The sequence below is a fragment of the Thalassophryne amazonica genome, chromosome 1 (assembly GCF_902500255.1).
Source record: "Thalassophryne amazonica chromosome 1, fThaAma1.1, whole genome shotgun sequence".
Lineage (NCBI taxonomy): Eukaryota > Metazoa > Chordata > Actinopteri > Batrachoidiformes > Batrachoididae > Thalassophryne > Thalassophryne amazonica.
The window spans coordinates 167,009,295-167,031,526 of NC_047103.1; the positions used below are offsets into that span (position 1 = coordinate 167,009,295).

Genomic DNA, 22,232 nt, shown 5'->3' on the forward strand with positions numbered 1-22,232 from the left:
GTTTTACTTTTTTAAAATACAAAAGTAAGGCAAGCAAAGGTACTTAGCTAGTACCCGGGTTTATCGGTTGGCCTTCACCAGGGGTTGTACAATGCAGCGGTAGATTACAGTCTACTTGTATCTTTGAACACAACACTTCATCTGCATTGTCCACCCATCTGGTAAAGGCTGTGGAAGGAACCTGGTGTCCCATCCAGGGGGAGTCGTACACTCTCACATGCTTTATGCAACAAAATCTGGAGATAAGCACCAGTGGGTCTCAGGGGCAACAAAGGACCTCCTTCTTCTTTTTCTCCTTCTCAGTATCATAATAATTTTCTCTGCAGTTGTCCTTATATTCTGTTGTGTGCTGTAAATTTAAGTGTGTTGGGATTTTTTGGTCCAGGTGACGTGTGTGGGTCACATCATCAGCGCTGTGGTAGCCGACACTCAGTCTCACGCCCAAAGAGCTGCTAAAGCTGTCAAGATCCAGTATGAGGAGCTGAAGCCCATCATCACGATCCAGGTATGAAATTTTAAAAAGGATTAACTCAGTGTACATTTTTATGATGTCATATTGATGCTTGTTTTTTGTTTGTATCTGTTATTGCTCAAAAATATATTGTGCCCGATCTTGACAATCTTTGGCACATACAACCCCTGGCAAAAATTATGGAATCACTGGCCTCAGAGGATGTTCATTCAGTTGTTTAATTTTGTAGAAAAAAAGCAGATCACAGACATGACACAAAACTAAAGTCATTTCAAATGGCAACTTTCTGGCTTTAAGAAACACTATAAGAAATCAAGAAAAAAAGATTGTGGCAGTCAGTAACGGTTACTTTTTTAGACCAAGCAGAGGAAAAAAATATGGAATCACTCAATTCTAAGGAAAAAATTATGGAATCGCCCTGTAAATTTTCATCCCCAAAACTAACACCTGCATCATATCAGATCTGCTCATTAGTCTGCATCTAAAAAGGAGTGAACACACCTTGGAGAGCTGTTGCACCAAGTGGACTGACATGAATCATGGCTCCAACACGAGAGATGTCAACTGAAACAAAGGAGAGGATTATCAAACTCTTAAAAGAGAGTAAATCATCACGCAATGTTGCAAAAGATGTTGGTTGTTCACAGTCAGCTGTGTCTAAACTCTGGACCAAATACAAACAACATGGGAAGGTTGTTAAAGGCAAACATACTGGTAGACCAAGGAAGACATCAAAGCGTCAAGACAGAAAACTTAAAGCAATATGTCTCAAAAATCGAAAAATGTACAACAAAACAAATGAGGAATGAATGGGAGGAAACTGGAGTCAATGTCTGTGACCTAACTGTAAGAAACCGCCTAAAGGAAATGGGATTTACATACAGAAAAGCTAAACGAAAGGCATCATTAACACCTAAACAGAAAAAAACAAGGTTACAATGGGCTAAGGAAAAGCAATTGTGGACTGTGGATGACTGGATGAAAGTCATATTCAGTGATGAATCTCGAATCTGCATTGGGCAAGGTGATGATGCTGGAACTTTTGTTTGGTGCCTTTCCAGTGAGATTTATAAAGATGACTGCCTGAAGAGAACATGTAAATTTCCACAGTCATTGATGATATGGGGCTGCATGTCAGGTAAAGGCACTGGGGAGATGGCTGTTATTACATCATCAATAAATGCACAAGTTTATGTTGATATTTTGGACAATTGAAAGGATGTTTGGGGATGATGAAATCATTTTTCAAGATGATAATGCATCTTGCCATAGAGCAAAAACTGCAAAAACATTCCTTGCAAAAAGACACATAGGGTCAATGTCAATGAGCAGATCTGATTTGATACAGGTGTTAATTTGGGGGATGAAAATTTACAGGGTGATTCCATAATTTTTTCCTCAGAATTGAGTGATTCCATATTTTTTTTCCTCTGCTTGGTCTACAAAAGTAACCGTTACTGACTGCCACAATCTTTTTTTCTTGATTTCTTATAGCGTTTCTTAAAGCCAGAAAGTTGCCATTTGAAATTACTTTAGTTTTGTGTCACGTCTGTGATCTGCTTTTTTTCTACAAAATTAAACAACTGAATGAACATCCTCTGAGGCCGGTGATTCCATAATTTTTTCCAGGGGTTGTAAATCCATTTGAAGCATTTCAAGTTATTTCCTGCTGTTAAAGTAGTGCAAAATCCCAGTTGAAAGTAGGGCGCAGTCCAAAAAGAGGTTGGTCTAAGTCACCTAACTGGTCTTGGCCATGTTGATAAAATCAACCAATCAGAGTCATTCCCTTTATGGTGCAAGTGCACTAAGTGCTGGTGCATTGCTATCAAGTGTGTGAACCCAGAAGTGCGGGAATTTCTGGCAAGGTCACAAATCACTGCACACAAAACAGGCAAAAAAGACATGGACAACACAAAAACTTCCATCAAAGCACCTCAAAATGCTAGAATGTTGCTTTTAGACCAGGAGCCTCACATACAAAGGCTTGCGTGGATTTCTGACTGAAACATGGTGCACACCAAAACCCATAAACTTGAGTAAGCACAAAAAAATTCAGATGTATCAAAGTGTGCGTATGCATAGATCCAAGCACGTTTCATTTCTACATCCCAATCAACGTGGAATTGAGCGCACACGCACGCGTACCAAGCTCATCCCTTTCCAAACCCTTATTTAAATATGGAAATTAATGTTAATAGGTCCTGGAGCTGGGATTTCCCCTCCGTCAGATCAGTCAACATGAACACAGAAAAGAATTTATACAGAGTGTGAGCTACAGATGACTGGACATGACGTGGAGACAAGCAGGGATATCTTATTTGGTACCCTTGCAAACGGAATGAACATGAAATGGGAAGAATGTTAGTGGGAGTGTGTGTGTAAGGCAGCTGTGAGCTCAGAGCAGTGCACACACACACGGAAGTTAAAAGAAATTAGGTGCGCCAGAGGTGTTCCGAGCACGTCCCATCGGGAGTAGGCCCTGGGGAAGACCCAAGACATGCTGGAGGGACTACGTCTCGCAGCTGGCTTGGGAACGCCTTGGGGTCCCTCCGGAGGAGCTGGGGGAGGTGTGTGTGGATTGGGAGGTCTGGGCGGCGTTGCTTGAGCTGCTGCCCTTGTGATCCAACCTCGGATGAAGCGGAAGAAAATGAATGGATGGATGATGGATGGTGTGCCAACTGACAGTGTGTAACATCCACAGCTTTACACACGCATTTATTGACAAATACTGAACACAGGGAGCCAATCTGGGGCTTGTTAAGAATCTCTGCAACTCTAGATTCACCATCAAGAAAAAGAAAATATATTAACAATAATAACAAAAAAATGTTTGAATGCGCACATGTCCAAATGTGCCCATGCTGGTTTTCATTCAGAACAATTACCGTATTTTCTGCACCATAAGGCGCACCGGATTATAAGGCGCGCCCTCAATTAGCGGGTACTTAACCCTTACAAAAGGCGCACCGGATTATAAGGAGCGGCCTCAATTAGCGGGTACTTAACCCTTACAAAAGGCGCACGCTAAAACATATAGTCTACAAAAAAAAAAAGGTCACGGAAGCAAAACGGTGAGTTTATTTGAACTTTTTAACAACTTTGAACTACCGATATTTAACAATATGGTACTCACATTATTTTTTTATTATGGTTCTGTCACAAATCCATCGAAGTCCTCATCTTCTGTGTCTGAATTGAACAGCTGGGCAATTTCGCCATCAAACATGCCAGGTTCCCGCTCATCTTCCCTCTCATCATCAATATCGTTTTTGCCTTCAACTGAATTGTGACTGTAGAGACACTTCTCCCGGCTGTTCTTTGTTCAATGACCCATTGCCCGAGTTGGTCTTCTAGCTGTCGCCACCTCGCTTTGTTTCCGCGGAAACTCCGTTTGGTCTTTTTAACTTGGCGCATTTCATTTTCTTGTTTCCTCTCGCAGCTGCTCTATTCCCATGAACAACCGCGTAACTGATAGCCTGCAGTTTGAATTGTGCCTCGTAAGCATGTCTCTTCGCTGGCGCCATTTTCGGGGGTCCTTAAACAAAGAAATGTTGTTTTGCAGGATACCTGTAGTATACGGTAACTACCGGAGGAGTGGCAGAGGTAAGTGTACGTACCATGGACTCACGGACTCTTCTCTGATTGGTTTATCGCTGCCAGGGTACGTACTCTACGCTGCCAGCGTATGTACTTTACGTATTACGTCCCTGTGTCAGCGGGAAATTCCGACGGTCAAAGACAACGTCGGTCGTTTTTACAGATTTTGGAATTCAGTGTGCACATAAGGCGCACCGGATTATAGGGCGCCCCGCCGATTTTTGTGAAAATTTAAGGCTTTTAGGTGTGCCTTATGGTGCGGAAAATACGGTACACAAATAAACCATTGCTTCACTAAGCAGCCACCCATCGCGCATCGTGCCAGCCTGTCTGTTCTGATCCCAACCCAGTGCATTTGTGCATCATATATGATTTGAACATTGATGGAATGAAATTGTTTCCTATTAACAAAAACAAATTCATCATGTGATGCGCCTTTATAGCAATATGTGTGCAGTCAATAGCTCCAAGCACATTAGGGAAACCGGCTGTCGCTGCAAATTGCGCTGTAATGTTGGAATGTGATGAACCTGGATGACATTCAGATGATTGCGTCCCACACAGCTGGCATGGCTCGACTCAAGGTTGACTGGCACACTCCGGCTAGCTCTCGCTGGAATACTGCTGTTGCCAGGAAGCCCAGCGTAGTCAGCACCTGTGTGCGCACAGACAACCCCTGGCTCCTCGCCGTATTGCGCTCAGGGCCGGCTGCAGTTCTGCGCACAACTCCTGTAACAGGGGCCTTGGTAATCAAAATTGGTTTATGAGCCAATTACCATCATTTGCAAGTAAATCCTCACGTCCACTGAATACATGCTCCATTCATAAATCATCTAACAACACTAACGCAGCCATTGTTAGTGCCATTTTACACATCAGTTTGCGTATGCTTTTATATCCAGCCATAATTGCAAACACGTGAATGTCTTAATTGTTCATACAACAAGTATGTCTCTGGTGTGCACATCATTGTGATGACTTCATGTTTTCACACTATTAACAGTTTCCCAGTATCACCTCTATGTGTCACCATTGGACCAATAGTTATAGAAACATGAGGCCCCTGGACTCGCAGTTTTTGCATTCACTGCAGTGCGTGAAAATTGTACATTAAATACCATGCATGCACCATGCAGATTGGGTGCAGATGTTTCAGCTGGCCTTTCAGATGGACCTCACATGCAAATTGTGCAGGGACCCACACTGAAACCCGTTACCTGCACCACTTATAAAGATAATCTAAAAACTATTCACTCTGATTCTAACTGGAAATGTACTCTGGTGCAGTCTGTTAGTGCACTCTGATGCAGGTGGAGTGAGTGAGCTTTCTTTTTCTGTTAAAGGCTGGTGTGTGTGATTAGTATTTGGGTCTCTGCTTGACTTTAGACCAGGTTTTTGCTTGTCCATGGTGCAGTTGGGTTCTGGTGCCACATGATGCCAATATAACTGCACTGTGGATGCCACACTATGTCTTTAGAACAGCACTCCCATCGGTGCACAGATGAGTGCAGATACACTCAGTGTTGGCAATGTGTGTAAAAACCATAGACTGTGTGTAAATACCCAAAACCCTTTGTGACATCACACATAAGTTTCTTGAAGAGCTGGTTTGCAATGCAAATGAGGTTTCAAATGTCACAATCTTGGCAGTGCGTAACTCCCCCAAACCATATATGGGTAAAGAGGTGGAGCCAAGGCAAGATCAGAATGACCTCAGCAAGACAACTGAAACCCACACAAGCTTCCATCTTGAAGTTATTATTTAAACTAAAGCTAACAGGCTAATCTTGATGTTATTATATTCATGCATATTTTTTGCAGATTGGGTAGTGGTTTTCACATCCACTTGTTTGGGTGGGGGCATTACTGATAGCTAAGTTACGGACAGCTACTAATCAGCGCTAGTGTTGCTAACGTAGAAGTTAAAATAATACTAGAACACAGATTTCTTATATGCTTTGTTAGTACAATTAACCACACAGAAAACCTTCTTATCCCAGATATTTCAAATAAAATGCTTAGAACTTAGTTGTCGCTCAAAGTACAACCGCCCCTAATTGTTCATAACTTTATGGCTTAAAATAGCTTAAACTGATGAGTTGTTAAACAAAAAAGTCACCTCATGTACATTTGTCATGCACGGGAAAACTAGCTATAGAGACCAGACCTGATTTGCAGCAGGCTGTATTCATATTTGGTTCTGCTGTAAAGTTGGAGAATTTAATATGGGAATGTATGTGGATTGACTCAAGTGGCCATTCAAGGAACTGCAATATTTGGCACTTCCCCACTGCTTACTTTTTTAGCACTGCAGGTTAGGGTTTGGCAAAAACACAGTGGCGTTGGTTGTACACTAGCAATATCTGCTGCTTTGCATTGGGTGGAAAATAGGGCCCTCAGTGTGTGTTTGGTTTGACTGACAGGAAGCCATCACTGCCCAGTCCTTCTATCAGCCAATCAGAACCATCCAGCGGGGCAATCTGGAGGCGGGGTTTAAGGAAGCTGACCACATCATAGAAGGTATGACTGTTTGGGTTGTTTACACCAAAGTTCCTTAAGTGTTGATTCGCTATTAAAATTGTGTTTCCTGTCCCTCAGGTGAGATACACCTGGGAGGTCAGGAACACTTCTACCTGGAGACAAATGTGACATTGGCTGTCCCCAAAGAAGATGGAGAAATAGAGCTCTTTGTTTCTACTCAGTCTGCTTCCAAAACACAGGTACTGCGTGTACTTTTACTGCTTCTACTGCATTCTGCTGCTTTAACTAAAACCACTGCTCCACTGCAGCTGTTCCTGCTTTGACCTTTGTTTCTTCTGCATTCTGTGTCCTACATTTGCTGCTTCTGCTGCACCTGTTCCTCTCTCCTGCTTTATCCTCAGTAATACTGCATTTACTGCTTCTGCTGCACCTGTTCCTCTCTCCTGCTTTACCCTCAGTAATACTGCATTTACTGCTTCTGCTGCACCTGTTTCTTTCTCCGCTTTACCTTCAGTAATACTGCGTTTATTGCTTCTGCTGCACCTGTTCTTCTCTCCTGCTTTACCCTCAGTAATACTGCATTTATTGCTTCTGCTGCACCTGTTCTTCTCTCCTGCTTTACCCTCAGTAATACTGTGTTTGCTGCTTCTGCTGCACCTGTTCCTCTCTCCTGCTTTATCCTCAGTAATACTGCGTTTACTGCTTCTGCAGCACCTGTTCCTCTCTCCTGCTTTACCCTAAGTAATACTGCATTTACTGCTTCTGCTGCACCTGTTCCTTTCTCCGCTTTACCCTCAGTAATGCTAGTTTGCTGCTTCTGCTGCACCTGTTCCTCTCTCCTGCTTTACCCTCAGTAATACTGCATTTATTGCTTCTGCTGCACCTGTTCTTCTCTCCTGCTTTACCCTCAGTAATACTGTGTTTGCTGCTTCTGCTGCACCTGTTCCTCTCTCCTGCTTTACCCTCAGTAATACTGCGTTTAGTGCTTATTACGGGTGTCGCCTCTGCTAAATTCTACTGCACCTGCTACTGCCACTCATGTGGTGTCTGTGGATGTCTGTCAGTTTCTAGTGGCGAAGGCGCTGGGTGTGCCGGCTAACAGGGTGGTGGTGAGAGTGAAGAGGATGGGTGGAGGGTTTGGAGGGAAGGAGAGCCGTTCCATGATCCTGTCCACTGTGGTTGCTGTGGCTGCAAATAAGTATGCCTACCACGTCAGTGTCACTTCAGTTTGAATGGTAAGTTTCGTAAAATGTTCCAGAATGTTTCTAAATGTGTCTGTGTTGTTCAGGTTGAAGTGTCCTGTCAGGTGCATGCTGGACAGAGACAAGGACATGCTAATCACTGGAGGACGACACCCCTTCTATGGAAAATACAAGGTAGGGGGAGTTTTAGCATCAACAGCAATACGTGCACCTGCACCACATTACATTTAAAAGCAGTACTGCTAGTATGGTGGCACGGTGGGTTAGTGGTTAGCACTGATGCCTCACAACAAGAAGGTTGTCTGGTTTCCTTCCACAATCAAAAACATGCTTATTTAGGGCCTGCTCCTTTCTCTGCCCCTGACCAAGGCAGCATCTCTACATCTGGAGTTGGGTTTCAGACTGTGGCTGCTCACTGCTCCTAGTGGTTGGATTGTGTCTAAGTGTAATTAGAATGGTTAAATGCAAAGAACTAATTTTGTTGTACTATATGTATGCACAATGACAATAAAGACTCTTCTTCTTCTTCTTAAATATTTGTACTTGCCTTAATAAAGTTACCAAAACTTCTTCATAAACATACAGAAAACATACCTGCTAAGATTTCTTGAAATAAGATGAGAAAACTAATTTTGAGATTTATTTTAGTACAATTACGAAATAGGTATGTCTCATCATACATTTTCGCCTCTTATCCGGGTCCGGGTTGCGGTGGCAGGAGACTATGCAGCTCATCGCACACTTCCCAATCAGCCAAGTCATGTAGCTGGGAAATATAACCCCTCCATCTTGTCCTGGGCTTTCCCTGGGGCCTCCTCCCAGTTGAACATGCCTGGAACATAGGGATTTTTTTTTTTTTAAATAAAGAAACAGATATGTTTTTATGTCCCATCAAGTCCACTTAGTGCCAAATTATAGTAGTAAAACTAGGACATTCAGAATACTAGTGACCGAAAAAAAAATTGTTGGGAAAATACATTCATTATTGTTATTATTATTATTATTATTATTATTATTATTATTATTATTATTTAAAAATAGCATTAAGATTTCTTCAAAAGTGGACCTTTACCTTAATGGGGGGTGGAGGGTTTCAACCCCTTGCCACTCTGGCTACGCCCCTGTACTCTGGGTTCTCGACAGAGCAGTTGAGCATAGGGTGCCCCTATGCACTGATTTGGATCCCCTGTGCTGTGATTTGGGCCTCTGTGCTGTGGTTTAACCAGCATAGGGGGGCTTTTCTGTTTTGTTTTTTCCTTTTTTAAAGGACATGTCGCATGTTATTTAACGTCCCAGTTAGCAACACAAAGTGGCCCTCAAAATGCAGGAAATAAGGTTTAAAAAAATGGGATGGGGTGGGGGGAGATGCCCCTGGACCCTCCTACAATACCGCCTGCAATGCTTGTCGTGTTACTGTGCCCCACTAAGTTCTCCCCTATGCTGTGAAGAAATCCTGGTGAGAACCCTGTGTACTCTTTCTGTAAACAGGGGGAAAAGATGCACAAGGAAAACTTGTGCATTTTATTTATGTGGAAATTGCTACCTGAGGAGGAACACATCACACTCACCATCCATCAGAAACAGACTTGATGCATATCTAAAGTGATGTGAGATATATACGAGGGTAGGCTGAAAAGTTCTAAGGCTCACTATGATGCAGTTAATGCATTACTCCTTCATATATATATATATATATATATATATATATATATATATATATATATATATATATATATATATATATATATATATATATATATATATTGCGTAACAATATTTTTTAGATGAATTATGAGAAAAATAAGTCCTCATATTTTACTGAAATTTTGCTTCGTTCATTGGTTCTTATATTAATTATAGACTAAATAAATTGACATGAATTTAGACTTGGTAAGATTTTGCATTTTTGCAGTGTCGGGTGGGCGACACATGCACTAGTACACATGCGGTCGGTCCAGCTATGAAAACAAGGAAGAGAAAAGCTCAGATTAAGGCACACACAGAGGGAGTTTATGCTTCACTGTGTGTGCAGGATATCATTACTCTGTGAAATCTTTGTTTATAAATGAATTGTTGGCTGCTGCATTAATGGTTAAAATGTTGTTTTTACAACCTTTAAGTATCGTGATACCACTGCAACTACTCATGGAAATCCAACCTGCTTTTGCCTCGACTGATCTTGGGACAGCTGAGATCTGAACAGTTCTTCTTCTCTTGCCGCAGGTGGGTTTTCTAAATAGCGGGAAGGTTGTGGCTCTTGATGTGAGGTACTACAGTAACGCTGGACACTCCATGGACCTCTCCATGGCAGTGAGTAACACTGAAATCCACACCTGGTATTGTTGCCACAGTATGACTGATGGTGATGTCACGACCTGCTTGTGTCACTGAGGTCATGGAACGTGCTCTGTTGCACATGGATAACACTTACCATCTGGCAAACGTGCGTGGGCGTGGCTTCGTGTGCCGCACCAACTTGCCATCCAACACCGCCTTCAGGGGCTTTGGAGGGCCGCAGAGCATGTTTGTCTGTGAGAACTGGATAACCGACATGGCCCACAGTCTGGGCAAGTCGGCTGAGGAGGTCAGAGGTCACTAGTCCTGTATGAGGATAATTAACTTTGGATATTGTGAACATCTGACACTGGAAAGTCCTTCTGCAGGTGCGCCGGTTGAATATGTATGTGGAAGGTGATGTGACACCCTTCAACCAGGTCCTGGATCAAGTCAGCCTGGATCGCTTGTGGGACGAGTGTCTCTCCCACTCTGGGTACCAGCAGCGGCGAGCCGCCATTGAGCTCTACAACAGGTAGGAAATAAAAACTTTTGGCCAAACTGAGTCTGCTGAAGTTCCATGAGATTAAAGAATTTGCAGAAACTACAACAGGCTACCAAAGGAGTGTTCACAGATTCAAGGGTTCTTGATTGAAAGCATTCAGGCAGTAAAACTGACACCACTTTACATAATACAGATCAACACAAAAAATAAATCATTTTCTAACCATTATTCAGCAATTTTAGTAATTTCCCTACATCATTAATATTACATATAATACTCACTTATGAAAGCTCACAACACAGTGTATTATTATTTATTTTTTATTTATTTAACCAGCTGATACTCCTTTGTCATCTTGTCGCTGCACCCGAATGCTGCACAAAGCAGCATTTTCAGATCACGTTAACCCAAATTTAAGTCAGCGCATCATAGATTTCTATTTTATCTAATGCCTGACGATGCAGAAAGATGGAGGCTGCATCCGCCATCATGGATTAAATGGAAATTGATGGTTACATCCCTTTTTGTCTTCAGAACCTCCTTAATTCTTTGTGCCATCAATTTGACAAAGTGTTGGAAGCAGTCGTCAGAGATGTTGGTCCATGTACTGCCATCTGGCATCACGCAGTCATCCATTCAGCCAGTCTGCTCATTCTCCTCTGACCTCTGACATCAACAAGTTATTTTTATCCACACAGTCGTTACTCACTGGATATCTTCTCTTTTTCAAACCATTCTCTGTAAACCCTAGAGATGGTTGTGGGTGAACATCCCAGTAGATCAGCAGTTTACCAGCCCATCTGGCACCAACAGCCATGCCACGTTCAAAGTCACTTAAATCCCCATTCTGATGCTCAGTTTGAACTTCAGCAAGTTGTTTTCACCACATCTGAATGTCTAAATGCACTGAGTTGGTGCCATGTGATTGGCTGATTATTTGTGTTAACGAGTAATTGAACAGGTGTACCTAATAAAGTGGCCACTGAGTGTAGTTAATAATAAACAGAATAAAAAGACAGACATCATGACTAAGGGTATTGTAGCAGTCCCTTAATGGTATAAATGTGATAAATATGATAAAATAAACACCTACTAATATGAACTGGACCCCCAAAATAAACATGTAAAAGATCATTGTAAAATTCTGTTTACAAAAAAAAAAGCATGGTCAACTTGATAACTGATATTATCATATACCTATAAATGATATGCAAATATGATTGGGTAAAACACTAAAGAATAAATAGCAATACACCCTTTCCGTGGACGGGTAATATTTTTCATACCACCCGAGTAAAACCCACAAAATGAATGTCGCCTTGGTAATCAGCCAATCCGTACAGCGGAGAGGCGCCACGACGAAGAGGCGCAGTTAGAGGAACTGTGAAATACTGGTGAGTCACTATTAATAATTTCTTACGTGTTCCACCTCGTAGGTTGATTGTTAAAATTTAATTTGTTAGTTTTAAAAGCCATCAGAATTATTTATAGGAAAACGTTCTATGTTTTTTCTACTAAGGTTTGAACTTTGAGTGTTTACACACGAGAGAAAAGTGAGAAAATGTTAATGCCTGTTTGAGAAAAGTGTATAAAGTGAGTAGTGAGGGGTTTTGCAGCCTTAAAACATCTATAATAATTGTAAAAAATAACGCTGACTACTTCGCGGATTTCACTTATCGCATGTTATTTTTGGAACGTAACTCCCGCGATAAACGAGGGACCACTGCATATGATAAAATCGTTATCAAGTTGTTCACCAATGAATATGGCTTTTTACACCCTTCAGAAAACCATACATTTATCATTTATAGGTATATGATAAAATTGTTATCAAGTTGTTTTACCAATGAATATGACTTTTTACACCCTTCAGAAAACCATACAACATTTATCATTTATAGGTATATGATAAAATCGTTATCAAGTTGTTTTACCAATGAATATGGCTTTATACACCCTTCAGAAAACCATACAACATTTATCATTTATAGGTATATGATAAAATCGTTATCAAGTTGTTTTACCAATGAATATGGCTTTTTACACCCTTCAGAAAACCATACAACATTTATCATTTATAGGTATATGATAAAATCGTTATCAAGTTGTTTTACCAATGAATATGGCTTTATACACTCTTCAGAAAACCATACAACATTTATCATTTATAGGTATATGATAAAATCGTTATCAAGTTGTTTTACCAATGAATATGGCGTTTTACACCCTTCAGAAAACCATACAACATTTATAGGTATATGCTAAAATCGTTATCAAGTTGTTTTACCAATGAATATGGCGTTATACACCCTTCAGAAAACCATACATTTATCATTTATAGGTATATGATAAAATAGTTATCAAGTTGTTTTACCAATGAATACGGCTTTTTACACCCTTCAGAAAACCATACAACATTTATAGGTATATGCTAAAATCGTTATCAAGTTGTTTTACCAATGAATATGGCGTTATACACCCTTCAGAAAACCATACAACATTTATCATTTATAGGTATATGATAAAATAGTTATCAAGTTGTTTTACCAATGAATACAGCTTTTTACACCCTTCGGCCTCAGGGTGTATGGTTTTCTGAAGGGTGTATAAAGCCATATTCATTGGTGAACAACTTGATAACCAGTGGTGGGCACAGTTCCGATAATCCGATAACAGATAATTATTGAAGATCATGTTTTCATTATCAAATTATCTTTTAAGATAACTTTAAAGACCATCATCGGACTAATTATCTTCTGATGAATTTTTGTCCAATAACTTTTAAACCAATAAACAAAACTGAACACCTACAAGCATTTTTAAAATTAGTTCAGCACCCACCTGTTAAAAGTTTTGCACCAGACACACAGTTATAACCTTTGCAAACAGAAGAAAACCGCTTGCATAAAAAGCATTCAATCCTCTGCAGACAAAGAAAAAACAGCCCCAAATAGAGAGAAAAAAACACATTTTTATTTAACACCATACTGATATGCTGGCAATATGACCCAAGTCATCCAGAGGCATACATCTTTAACTTATGGTTCAAATTTTAACCAAACTAATTTTGGACAAGTTATTTAAAATTACTGTCATGTCTGAAGTTGTATAAAGTAAAAATATCAGATATATGTTTTAGTTGTAAAGTAATGTGTTAATTTTTAAGGTTTTGTGAGCACATGCTCTGCCCCGCAGTGCATTATGGATAGGATGATGTAATCTCAGTACGTCACGACAGGACAAATGCATTTCAGACACTCTGTTCAGGCTCCAAGGACAACAGCATTAAACTCTAGTGCCTAAAACTATCTTGTATATATTCTCTGCATTTATAGACAATTGTGTTTGTTAAATTCCACGCATTTTAAATATGAACAGACAGGGATTATCTAGAATTTGTTTTGAAAGCCTCTACTGCCATCTAGCATCTACTGGCCAGTAGTGTTCATGGCAGTGTCTGGGGACCAGTAGATGGCAGTGTTCTATTTATTTTGACCCCGGTTATGTCAGATATAAGACTTGTTCTTTTCTCTGCTCCTTTTCATTCTGTTGATTGTGATGCTTTATTTCTGTTTTTTTCTGTTTTTTTTCTTTTAAATGAATGAAATAAATATTAAAGAAAGAAAGATGATTGTCAAATCAAATTTTTGCTTCGCAAATGGCTTTTTTTTTTTTACAAATGAACTTTAAAAACAAAACAACTGCATAATAATAATAATAATAATAATAACATTATTACAAGACAGCTCTGCAGTGTTTGCACAGGTACAGTGTGAACGGCTGGATGCTGCTTGTAGCTTTCAGCAGCAGGATAACCTCACGACGGCCGACCACAATAATATATCAAACAGGTTTGATTCTCATTCGACCATACGATCAGCGATCAGGAGGTGGTCGTCAGATGTTGACTGCAGCTTGACACTCCATGAACACTACACGATGCAGGATGCACGATTAACCTGAAACTTGGTCCAAAAAATTCCTGCATGAAAAATCATCTCGCACAGTGTAAAGTATGTTTTACAACATCAAATGAATGTTGTAAAGAGAGAATGCAAAAAAATGAAAAAAAAAGAATGCAAAAAAAAACATGCAAAAAAATTTGCGATGCCACTTCCAGAGCTCCGTAAAAATGCCTGTTTTTACAAATAAAAAAAATGGAATATTTTACAAAAGCACATTTAAACACCAACACACAACAGACGTCACATTAACGTGTTGGTTTACATAATGAATGACTGAACCAATCAGTGTTTAGCAGACACCTTTACCCAGAATCCTTTGCGATCTGTCTCTTTGTTACAAAACCCCAGAAGAATTAGTGCATTATTCAACATTAAAAGATATATGTTATTTTTAACTTTGTACATATGACAGAATTGACATTAATGTAGTTATTCTATCGGTATTAATGTTTTTTATAAATCAAAACCATAAGTCAATATGACTTTATTTTTCAAGACCTCCGCATGACCGAACCTTTATAATTGATGTATGGCTGGCTTTACGACTGTTGTTAGGGAGCCTCTGTGGTGGGAGGGCTGTAATAAACGAGCTTTCAGCAGGGGCTGAATGTTGAAAGAAAAAAGTGTGGTCTCATTGTTTGGGGAGGGCTGTAGAGCTTCCAGCAGGGGCAGACTGTTGAAAGAAAAAAGTATTGTCTTATTGTTTGGGTCTGTTGTTATTTTTAATATTATTAGAAGCTATTAAATGTTTTGCTAGTAGTTGTAAATATGCCAGAGATATTAGAATTTATCTGTTATCGGTTATCTGTAACTTCCGATAAATTTTTGGGTGGTCTATTGTTTTATCTTTATCGAAGATAACTTTTCAGTTATCTGATTATCTGTTATTGAAGTTAATTTTTTGGTTATCTGTGCCCACCACTGTTGATAACTGATAGTATCACGCAGTTAATGGTATTATTGAAAATTTTATTTATTAGCCTGGCCGGCTATTGCAATCAAACTTGGTGAAGAAACTCACTGGACAGTCCTCTCAAAACACAGGTCATGTCAAGTTTAAAGGTCAAGGTCATCATCTAAAGTACATTAATGACCATTTCTGAAGAAGTACCTAAGATACTGAAACACGGTTTCATGCATAGACGTCTGCTCTCACAGGGCTAATGCAACCTCTAGCTCAGGAAAAAAAATCCGTTGAACACTCAGATGGGCCAGAATTTTTACTCAAAAACTCGTGAGCAATTGGAGCAGGTCATGGATTTCGAGTTTACGTCTCAGCCATGGCAGTTGCGTTTGCGACTGGTTAGACATCAGTGTTATTAATGCTGAAAATACATCTTTAAAATGAAATTTTAACAAGGCATTATTGCTGTATGTAAATATTCACATTCTATGAACAGTTAGTTAAGCTAGCAGCACCACACATCAGCAAATATGTCTTTGATGTCATTTAGCTCAAAAGATAATGTGTAGCTCTACTGTGATAGGCTAAGTAGTTGTCTCGTAATCTCACAAACGTACTTATCCCAGAACTACGGACTTTTTTTAATGTCAGGTCCTTGAGAGCTTCTGAGGGTTCTGAACGCAGCATAACATCACATTAAATTGAAATAGCTAGCGGTGGCGTCACCACAAGCATCTGAACACCTTGTTTGTTTTGAGTATGACGATTAGCTTCACGCTAACAGTGTGCTAGCGGTGTGACAGTCTGTGGGCAGGTCGTTGAAAAAGTCACTTTGTCAGTTTGCTTGTCTGTGCAGATAAAGTTAACACTCTGTTCTGAATCCCCAGTTTGAGCACATGTGACAAAACAAGCTAAAACAAAGTAAAAATCGCTGTTTGAAATGCATTGTTTTTGTTTCCTGTCAGACAGAACCACTGGACCAAAAGAGGCCTCGCCATCGTTTCTACCAAATTTGGCATCAGCTTCTCGGTTACCTGCTTCAACCAGGTTTGACCAACGAACTGTGTGACGACGAGTTTGAGTTGATAATCAAGCTGAAAAATAATTTGTGGGCTCTGAATCTTATTTGACCTCAAAACTACCAAATTATTTGCCATTTTTGTTTGCTGCTTACAAAACGACTACATACATACACCCATGGAAATAGAGACTGGAATGGACGTCACGTGACTAGCGGCGTGCCGCACGGCGGCCATTACTAAGGCTGGAGAGAGACCTTGAGCCAGTTAAGGCACCTATTAAACAGAAGTGAAATGAGGGGAAAAAAGGCAGCCAGTGCTTCACCATCAACTGCACCAACTACAAAAACAAATTCTCAATACTAAAATGAACTGTACAAGAGCCTTAATGTAATTATGTAAAACAAATGTCTATTTTAAAGTCGTTATTGTTGTGTGGGCCGCCCGAAGAGGAGGTACTGCTGGCCAGCGCCAGAGGGTGCCCTGCCTGTTGTCGGGTTTCAGGCACCAGAGGGCGCAGTTGCCATCCAGGAGCCAGGACTGACAGCTGTCAGCAATTACCATCTTCATCACTATAAAAGCCTGGAGGAGACACCATATCTGATATCTCTGCCAAGATATCAGCTAACCTCACAGGTAACCTCTCAGCCGTTTCTGTGCCGTTCGCACAGTATTTTCTACTGAGTTTGCAGTCGTAACCTTTGCATGCTCGCAGCTTGGAGCTGGGTTTTGTGGAAGTTGGAGGGAGTTGGCGTTTCCTACTCCTCACTTTCCTGAACATTAAGTATACCATTGGTACTGCACATTCTCAGCATTCCTGTTTCTGGGAGTGGTGGATTTTCCCTCAGGAATAAACTGACTTTTTGCTGACTGCTTACTGGGTGTCCACACACCCACCATTAACCTGTTTTTGTTCCTGCCAGCAGTGCCGGATCTGACAGCTGGAAGCAGAGGCCACCTGGGGACTCAGGACTTGGCGGCTTCGGCATACTGCAGGTCTCCGTTGGCGGTGGAATCTTGTGGGCCCCGGCTCTTCTCTGGATAGGTGTCTCCTACCCTCGGGCCTGCCCACACGTCACTTATTGTATCTTGTGATTGACTGTCTAAAAGCAGTATTCGACCTGTTGTGCACATTTGCTGCAATAAATTGTATTTATTGGTTTATCTATTGACCGTTCATTTACGCCCCTTGTTGTGGGTCCGTGCATTACCCCAACAAGATATCTCGGCCAATGTCATGGATCCCGAGGGGCACAACCCACCCGTTGAACAATCAATGGAGACGCAAGGTGCACAGGCTTCCGCAGGAGGAATAATGGGTGAGTTGCAGCAAATCTTGGCCGCCGGTTGGATTTGGTAACCGAGCAGAATGTACTACTCAATCGTAGGATGGAGGCTCTCACCGCACAGGTGGAAGCGCGTGCACAGGGCGCGGCTGCTGCTCCTCCTCCTGCCGACCTGTTGCTGAACAGGGACCCTCCAGTGGTTGTTCAACGGACCCCCCCCCCCCCCCCCCCCATCCCCTGAAGCATACATAAGTCCCCCGGAACCGTACGGAGGCTGTGTAGAGATGTGCGCGGACTTCTTAATGCAGTGCTCGCTCGTCTTCGCACAGCGCCCAGTAATGTACGCGTCAGACTCCAGCACGGTGGCTTATGTCATCAGTTTGCTTCAAGGTGAGGCACGCGCCTGGGCTACGGCGCTTTGGGAGCAGAATTCACAGCTCCTAACGACATACACTGGGTTCGTAAGGGAGTTCAGACAGGTGTTTGATCACCCAAATCGAGGCGAATCTGCTTCCACTATGCTGCTGTCCATTCGACAGGGGCGTCGGAGCGCTGCAGAGTATGCAGTCGATGAAGAACGTCAACGGGAGCGAGACGAAGAACATGGCCGGACAAGCGCCACCCCTCTCCCTTCCCGATCCAAAGCAGCCCCGCCTTCCCCACGCTCCAGAGCCAGAGTGCTCCGTGTGACGACAGCTCCCCATGCTGACGAAGCTATGGACACAAGCAGGACCAAAATGAAATTAGAAAACAGACAGAGGAGGCTGGCCCGCGGAGAGTGCTTTTTCTGCGGCTCTAACGAGCATTTGCAGAAACAATGCCCCAAGCGGTTAAACACCAACGCTCACCCTTAGAGACTGGGCTAAGGGTGGGCCATAACACACACGCGGGTAATGCACGAAAATTTGCACGAATCCCAGTTGTGATCCTCTGTGGGGATTTAACCCTTCAAGCCCCAGCACTGATCGACACGGGGTCAGAAGGGAATCTGCTAGATAGCAGATGGGCTAAGGAAGTAGGGCTCCCTCTAGTGGCCCTTCCTTCACCAGTGAGGGTACGGGCACTAGATGGCACCCTTCTTCCATTAATCACACACCAGACACAGCCCTTAACACTGGTTGTGTCTGGAAACCACAGGGAGGAGATCGTGTTCTTTGTAACTCCTTCTACCTCCAGAGTTATTTTGGGCTATCCACGGATTAGTAAGCACAATCCCTGGATCGATTGGCCGTGTGGGGTTGTGGCTCAATGGAGCGAAACCTGCCACCGGGAGTGTTTAAGATCCTTGGTTCCACCCGGTGTGACTGCTAAAGAGGAGGTTCGAGTCCCTCCCAATCTCATGGCGGTGCCAGCTGAGTACCACGATCTTGCTGACGTTTTCAGCAAAGATCTGGCACTCACGCTTCCCCCGCATCGACTGTGCGATTGTGCCATTGATTTGATCCTGGGCACTGAGTATCCGTCCAGCAAGCTGTACAACCTCTCACGCCCCGAACGCAAATCAGTGGAGACCTACATCCGGGACTCTTTAGCTGCCGGGTTGATCCGGAACTCTTCCTCCCCGTTAGGTGCAGGTTTCTTTTTTGTGGGCAAGAAGGACGGTGGACTCCGTCCATGCATTGATTACAGAGGGCTGAACGAGATTACGGTTTGCAACCGATACCCGTTGCCTCTGTTGGATTCAGTGTTCATGCCCCTGCATGGAGCCAAAATCTTTACAAAGTTGGATCTTAGGAATGCGTATCACCTGGTTCGGATCCAGAAGGGAGACGAATGGAAGACGGCATTTAATCAATCAATCAATCAATTTTATTTATATAGCGCCAAATCACAACAAACAGTTGCCCCAAGGCGCTTTATATTGTAAGGCAAGGCCATACAATAATTACGGAAAAACCCCAATGGTCAAAACGACCCCCTGTGAGCAAGCACTTGGCGACAGTGGGAAGGAAAAACTCCCTTTTAACAGGAAGAAACCTCCAGCAGAACCAGGCTCAGGGAGGGGCAGTCTTCTGCTGGGACTGGTTGGGGCTGAGGGAGAGAACCAGGAAAAAGACATGCTGTGGAGGGGAGCAGAGATCAATCACTAATGATTAAATGCAGAGTGGTGCATACAAAGCAAAAAGAGAAAGAAACACTCAGTGCATCATGGGAACCCCCCAGCAGTCTTAGTCTATAGCAGTATAACTAAGGGATGGTTCAGGGTCACCTGATCCAGCCCTAACTATAAGCTTTAGCAAAAAGGAAAGTTTTTAGCCTAATCTTAAAAGTAGAGAGGGTGTCTGTCTCCCTGATCTGAATTGGGAGCTGGTTCCACAGGAGAGGAGCCTGAAAGCTGAAGGCTCTGCCTCCCATTCTACTCTTACAAACCCTAGGAACTACAAGTAAGCCTGCAGTCTGATAGCGAAGCGCTCTATTGGGGTGATATGGTACTATGAGGTCCCTAAGATAAGATGGGACCTGATTATTCAAAACCTTATAAGTAAGAAGAAGAATTTTAAATTCTATTCTAGAATTAACAGGAAGCCAATGAAGAGAGGCCAATATGGGTGAGATATGCTCTCTCCTTCTAGTCCCCGTTAGTACTCTAACTGCAGCATTTTGAATTAACTGAAGGCTTTTCAGGGAACTTTTAGGACAACCTGATAATAATGAATTACAATAGTCCAGCCTAGAGGAAATAAATGCATGAATTAGTTTTTCAGCATCACTCTGAGACAAGACATTTCTAATTTTAGAGATATTGCGTAAATGCAAAAAAGCATTCCTACATATTTGTTTAATATGCGCTTTGAATGACATATCCTGATCAAAAATGACTCCAAGATTTCTCACAGTATTACTAGAGGTCAGGGTAATACCATCCAGAGTAAGGATCTGGTTAGACACCATGTTTCTAAGATTTGTGGGGCCAAGTACAATAACTTCAGTTTTATCTGAGTTTAAAAGCAGGAAATTAGAGGTCATCCATGTCTTTATGTCTGTAAGACAATCCTGCAGTTTAGCTAATTGGTGTGTGTCCTCTGGCTTCATGGATAGATAAAGCTGGGTATCATCTGCGTAACAATGAAAATTTAAGCAATGCCGTCTAATAATACTGCCTAAGGGAAGCATGTATAAAGTGAATAAAATTGGTCCTAGCACAGAACCTTGTGGAACTCCATAATTAACCTTAGTCTGTGAAGAAGATTCCCCATTTACATGAACAAATTGTAATCTATTAGATAAATATGATTCAAACCACCGCAGCGCAGTGCCTTTAATACCTATGGCATGCTCTAATCTCTGTAATAAAATTTTATGGTCAACAGTATCAAAAGCAGCACTGAGGTCTAACAGAACAAGCACAGAGATGAGTCCACTGTCTGAGGCCATAAGAAGATCATTTGTAACCTTCACTAATGCTGTTTCTGTACTATGATGAATTCTAAAACCTGACTGCGACTCTTCAAATAGACCATTCCTCTGCAGATGATCAGTTAGCTGTTTTACAACTACCCTTTCAAGAATTTTTGAGAGAAAAGGAAGGTTGGAGATTGGCCTATAATTAGCTAAGATAGCTGGGTCAAGTGATGGCTTTTTAAGTAATGGTTTAATTACTGCCACCATAAAAGCCTGTGGTACATAGCCAACTAATAAAGATAGATTGATCATATTTAAGATCGAAGCATTAGATAATGGTAGGGCTTCCTTGAGCAGCCTGGTAGGAATGGGGTCTAATAGACATGTTGATGGTTTGGATGAAGTAACTAATAACTCGGACAGAACAATCTGAGAGAAAGAGTCTAACCAAATACAGGCATCACTGAAAGCAGCCAAAGATAACGATACGTCTTTGGGATGGTTATGAGTGATTTTTTCTCTAATAGTTAAAATTTTATTAGCAAAGAAAGTCATGAAGTCATTACTAGTTAAAGTTAAAGGAATACTCGGCTCAATAGAGCTCTGACTCTTTGTCAGCCTGGCTACAGTGCTGAAAAGAAACCTGGGGTTCTTATTTTCTTCAATTAGTGATGAGTAGTAAGATGTCCTAGCTTTATGGAGGGCTTTTTTATAGAGCAACAGACTCTTTTTCCAGGCTAAGTGAAGATCTTCTAAATTAGTGAGACACCATTTCCTCTCCAACTTACGGGTTATCTGCTTTAAGCTGCGAGTTTGTGAGTTATACCATGGAGTCAGGCACTTCTGATTTAAAGTTCTCTTTTTCAGAGGAGCTACAGCATCCAAAGTTGTCTTCAGTGAGGATGTAAAACTATTGACGAGATACTCTATCTCACTTACAGAGTTTAGGTAGCTACTCTGCACTGTGTTGGTATATGGCATTAGAGAACATAAAGAAGGACCCCCGTTAGGTCACTTTGAGTACCTGGTCATGCCATTCAGCCTCACTAACGCCCCCGCGGCATTCCAAGCATTGGTAAACGACGTCTTGCGGGACTTCCTGCACCGGTTCATCTTCGTATACCTAGACGATATCCTCATCTTCTCCCCGGATCCTGAGACTCATGTGAAGCATGTACGTCAGGT

The 22,232-nt window shown here is 41.8% G+C and overlaps 1 protein-coding gene across 1 annotated transcript in view; it reads left to right on the forward strand.

Moving 5' to 3' along the window:
• The window catches only part of xdh (xanthine dehydrogenase), a 145,075-nt gene that overhangs the window by 77,547 nt on the left and 45,296 nt on the right, over positions 1 to 22,232 (forward strand). The window contains exons 19-27 of the mRNA XM_034178855.1: positions 386 to 505; positions 6,493 to 6,589; positions 6,668 to 6,789; positions 7,615 to 7,748; positions 7,839 to 7,926; positions 9,976 to 10,062; positions 10,145 to 10,336; positions 10,416 to 10,561; positions 16,366 to 16,447. Coding sequence (XP_034034746.1) covers positions 386 to 505; positions 6,493 to 6,589; positions 6,668 to 6,789; positions 7,615 to 7,748; positions 7,839 to 7,926; positions 9,976 to 10,062; positions 10,145 to 10,336; positions 10,416 to 10,561; positions 16,366 to 16,447 — 1,068 coding nt within the window. The remainder of the gene's footprint in view (positions 1 to 385; positions 506 to 6,492; positions 6,590 to 6,667; positions 6,790 to 7,614; positions 7,749 to 7,838; positions 7,927 to 9,975; positions 10,063 to 10,144; positions 10,337 to 10,415; positions 10,562 to 16,365; positions 16,448 to 22,232) is intronic.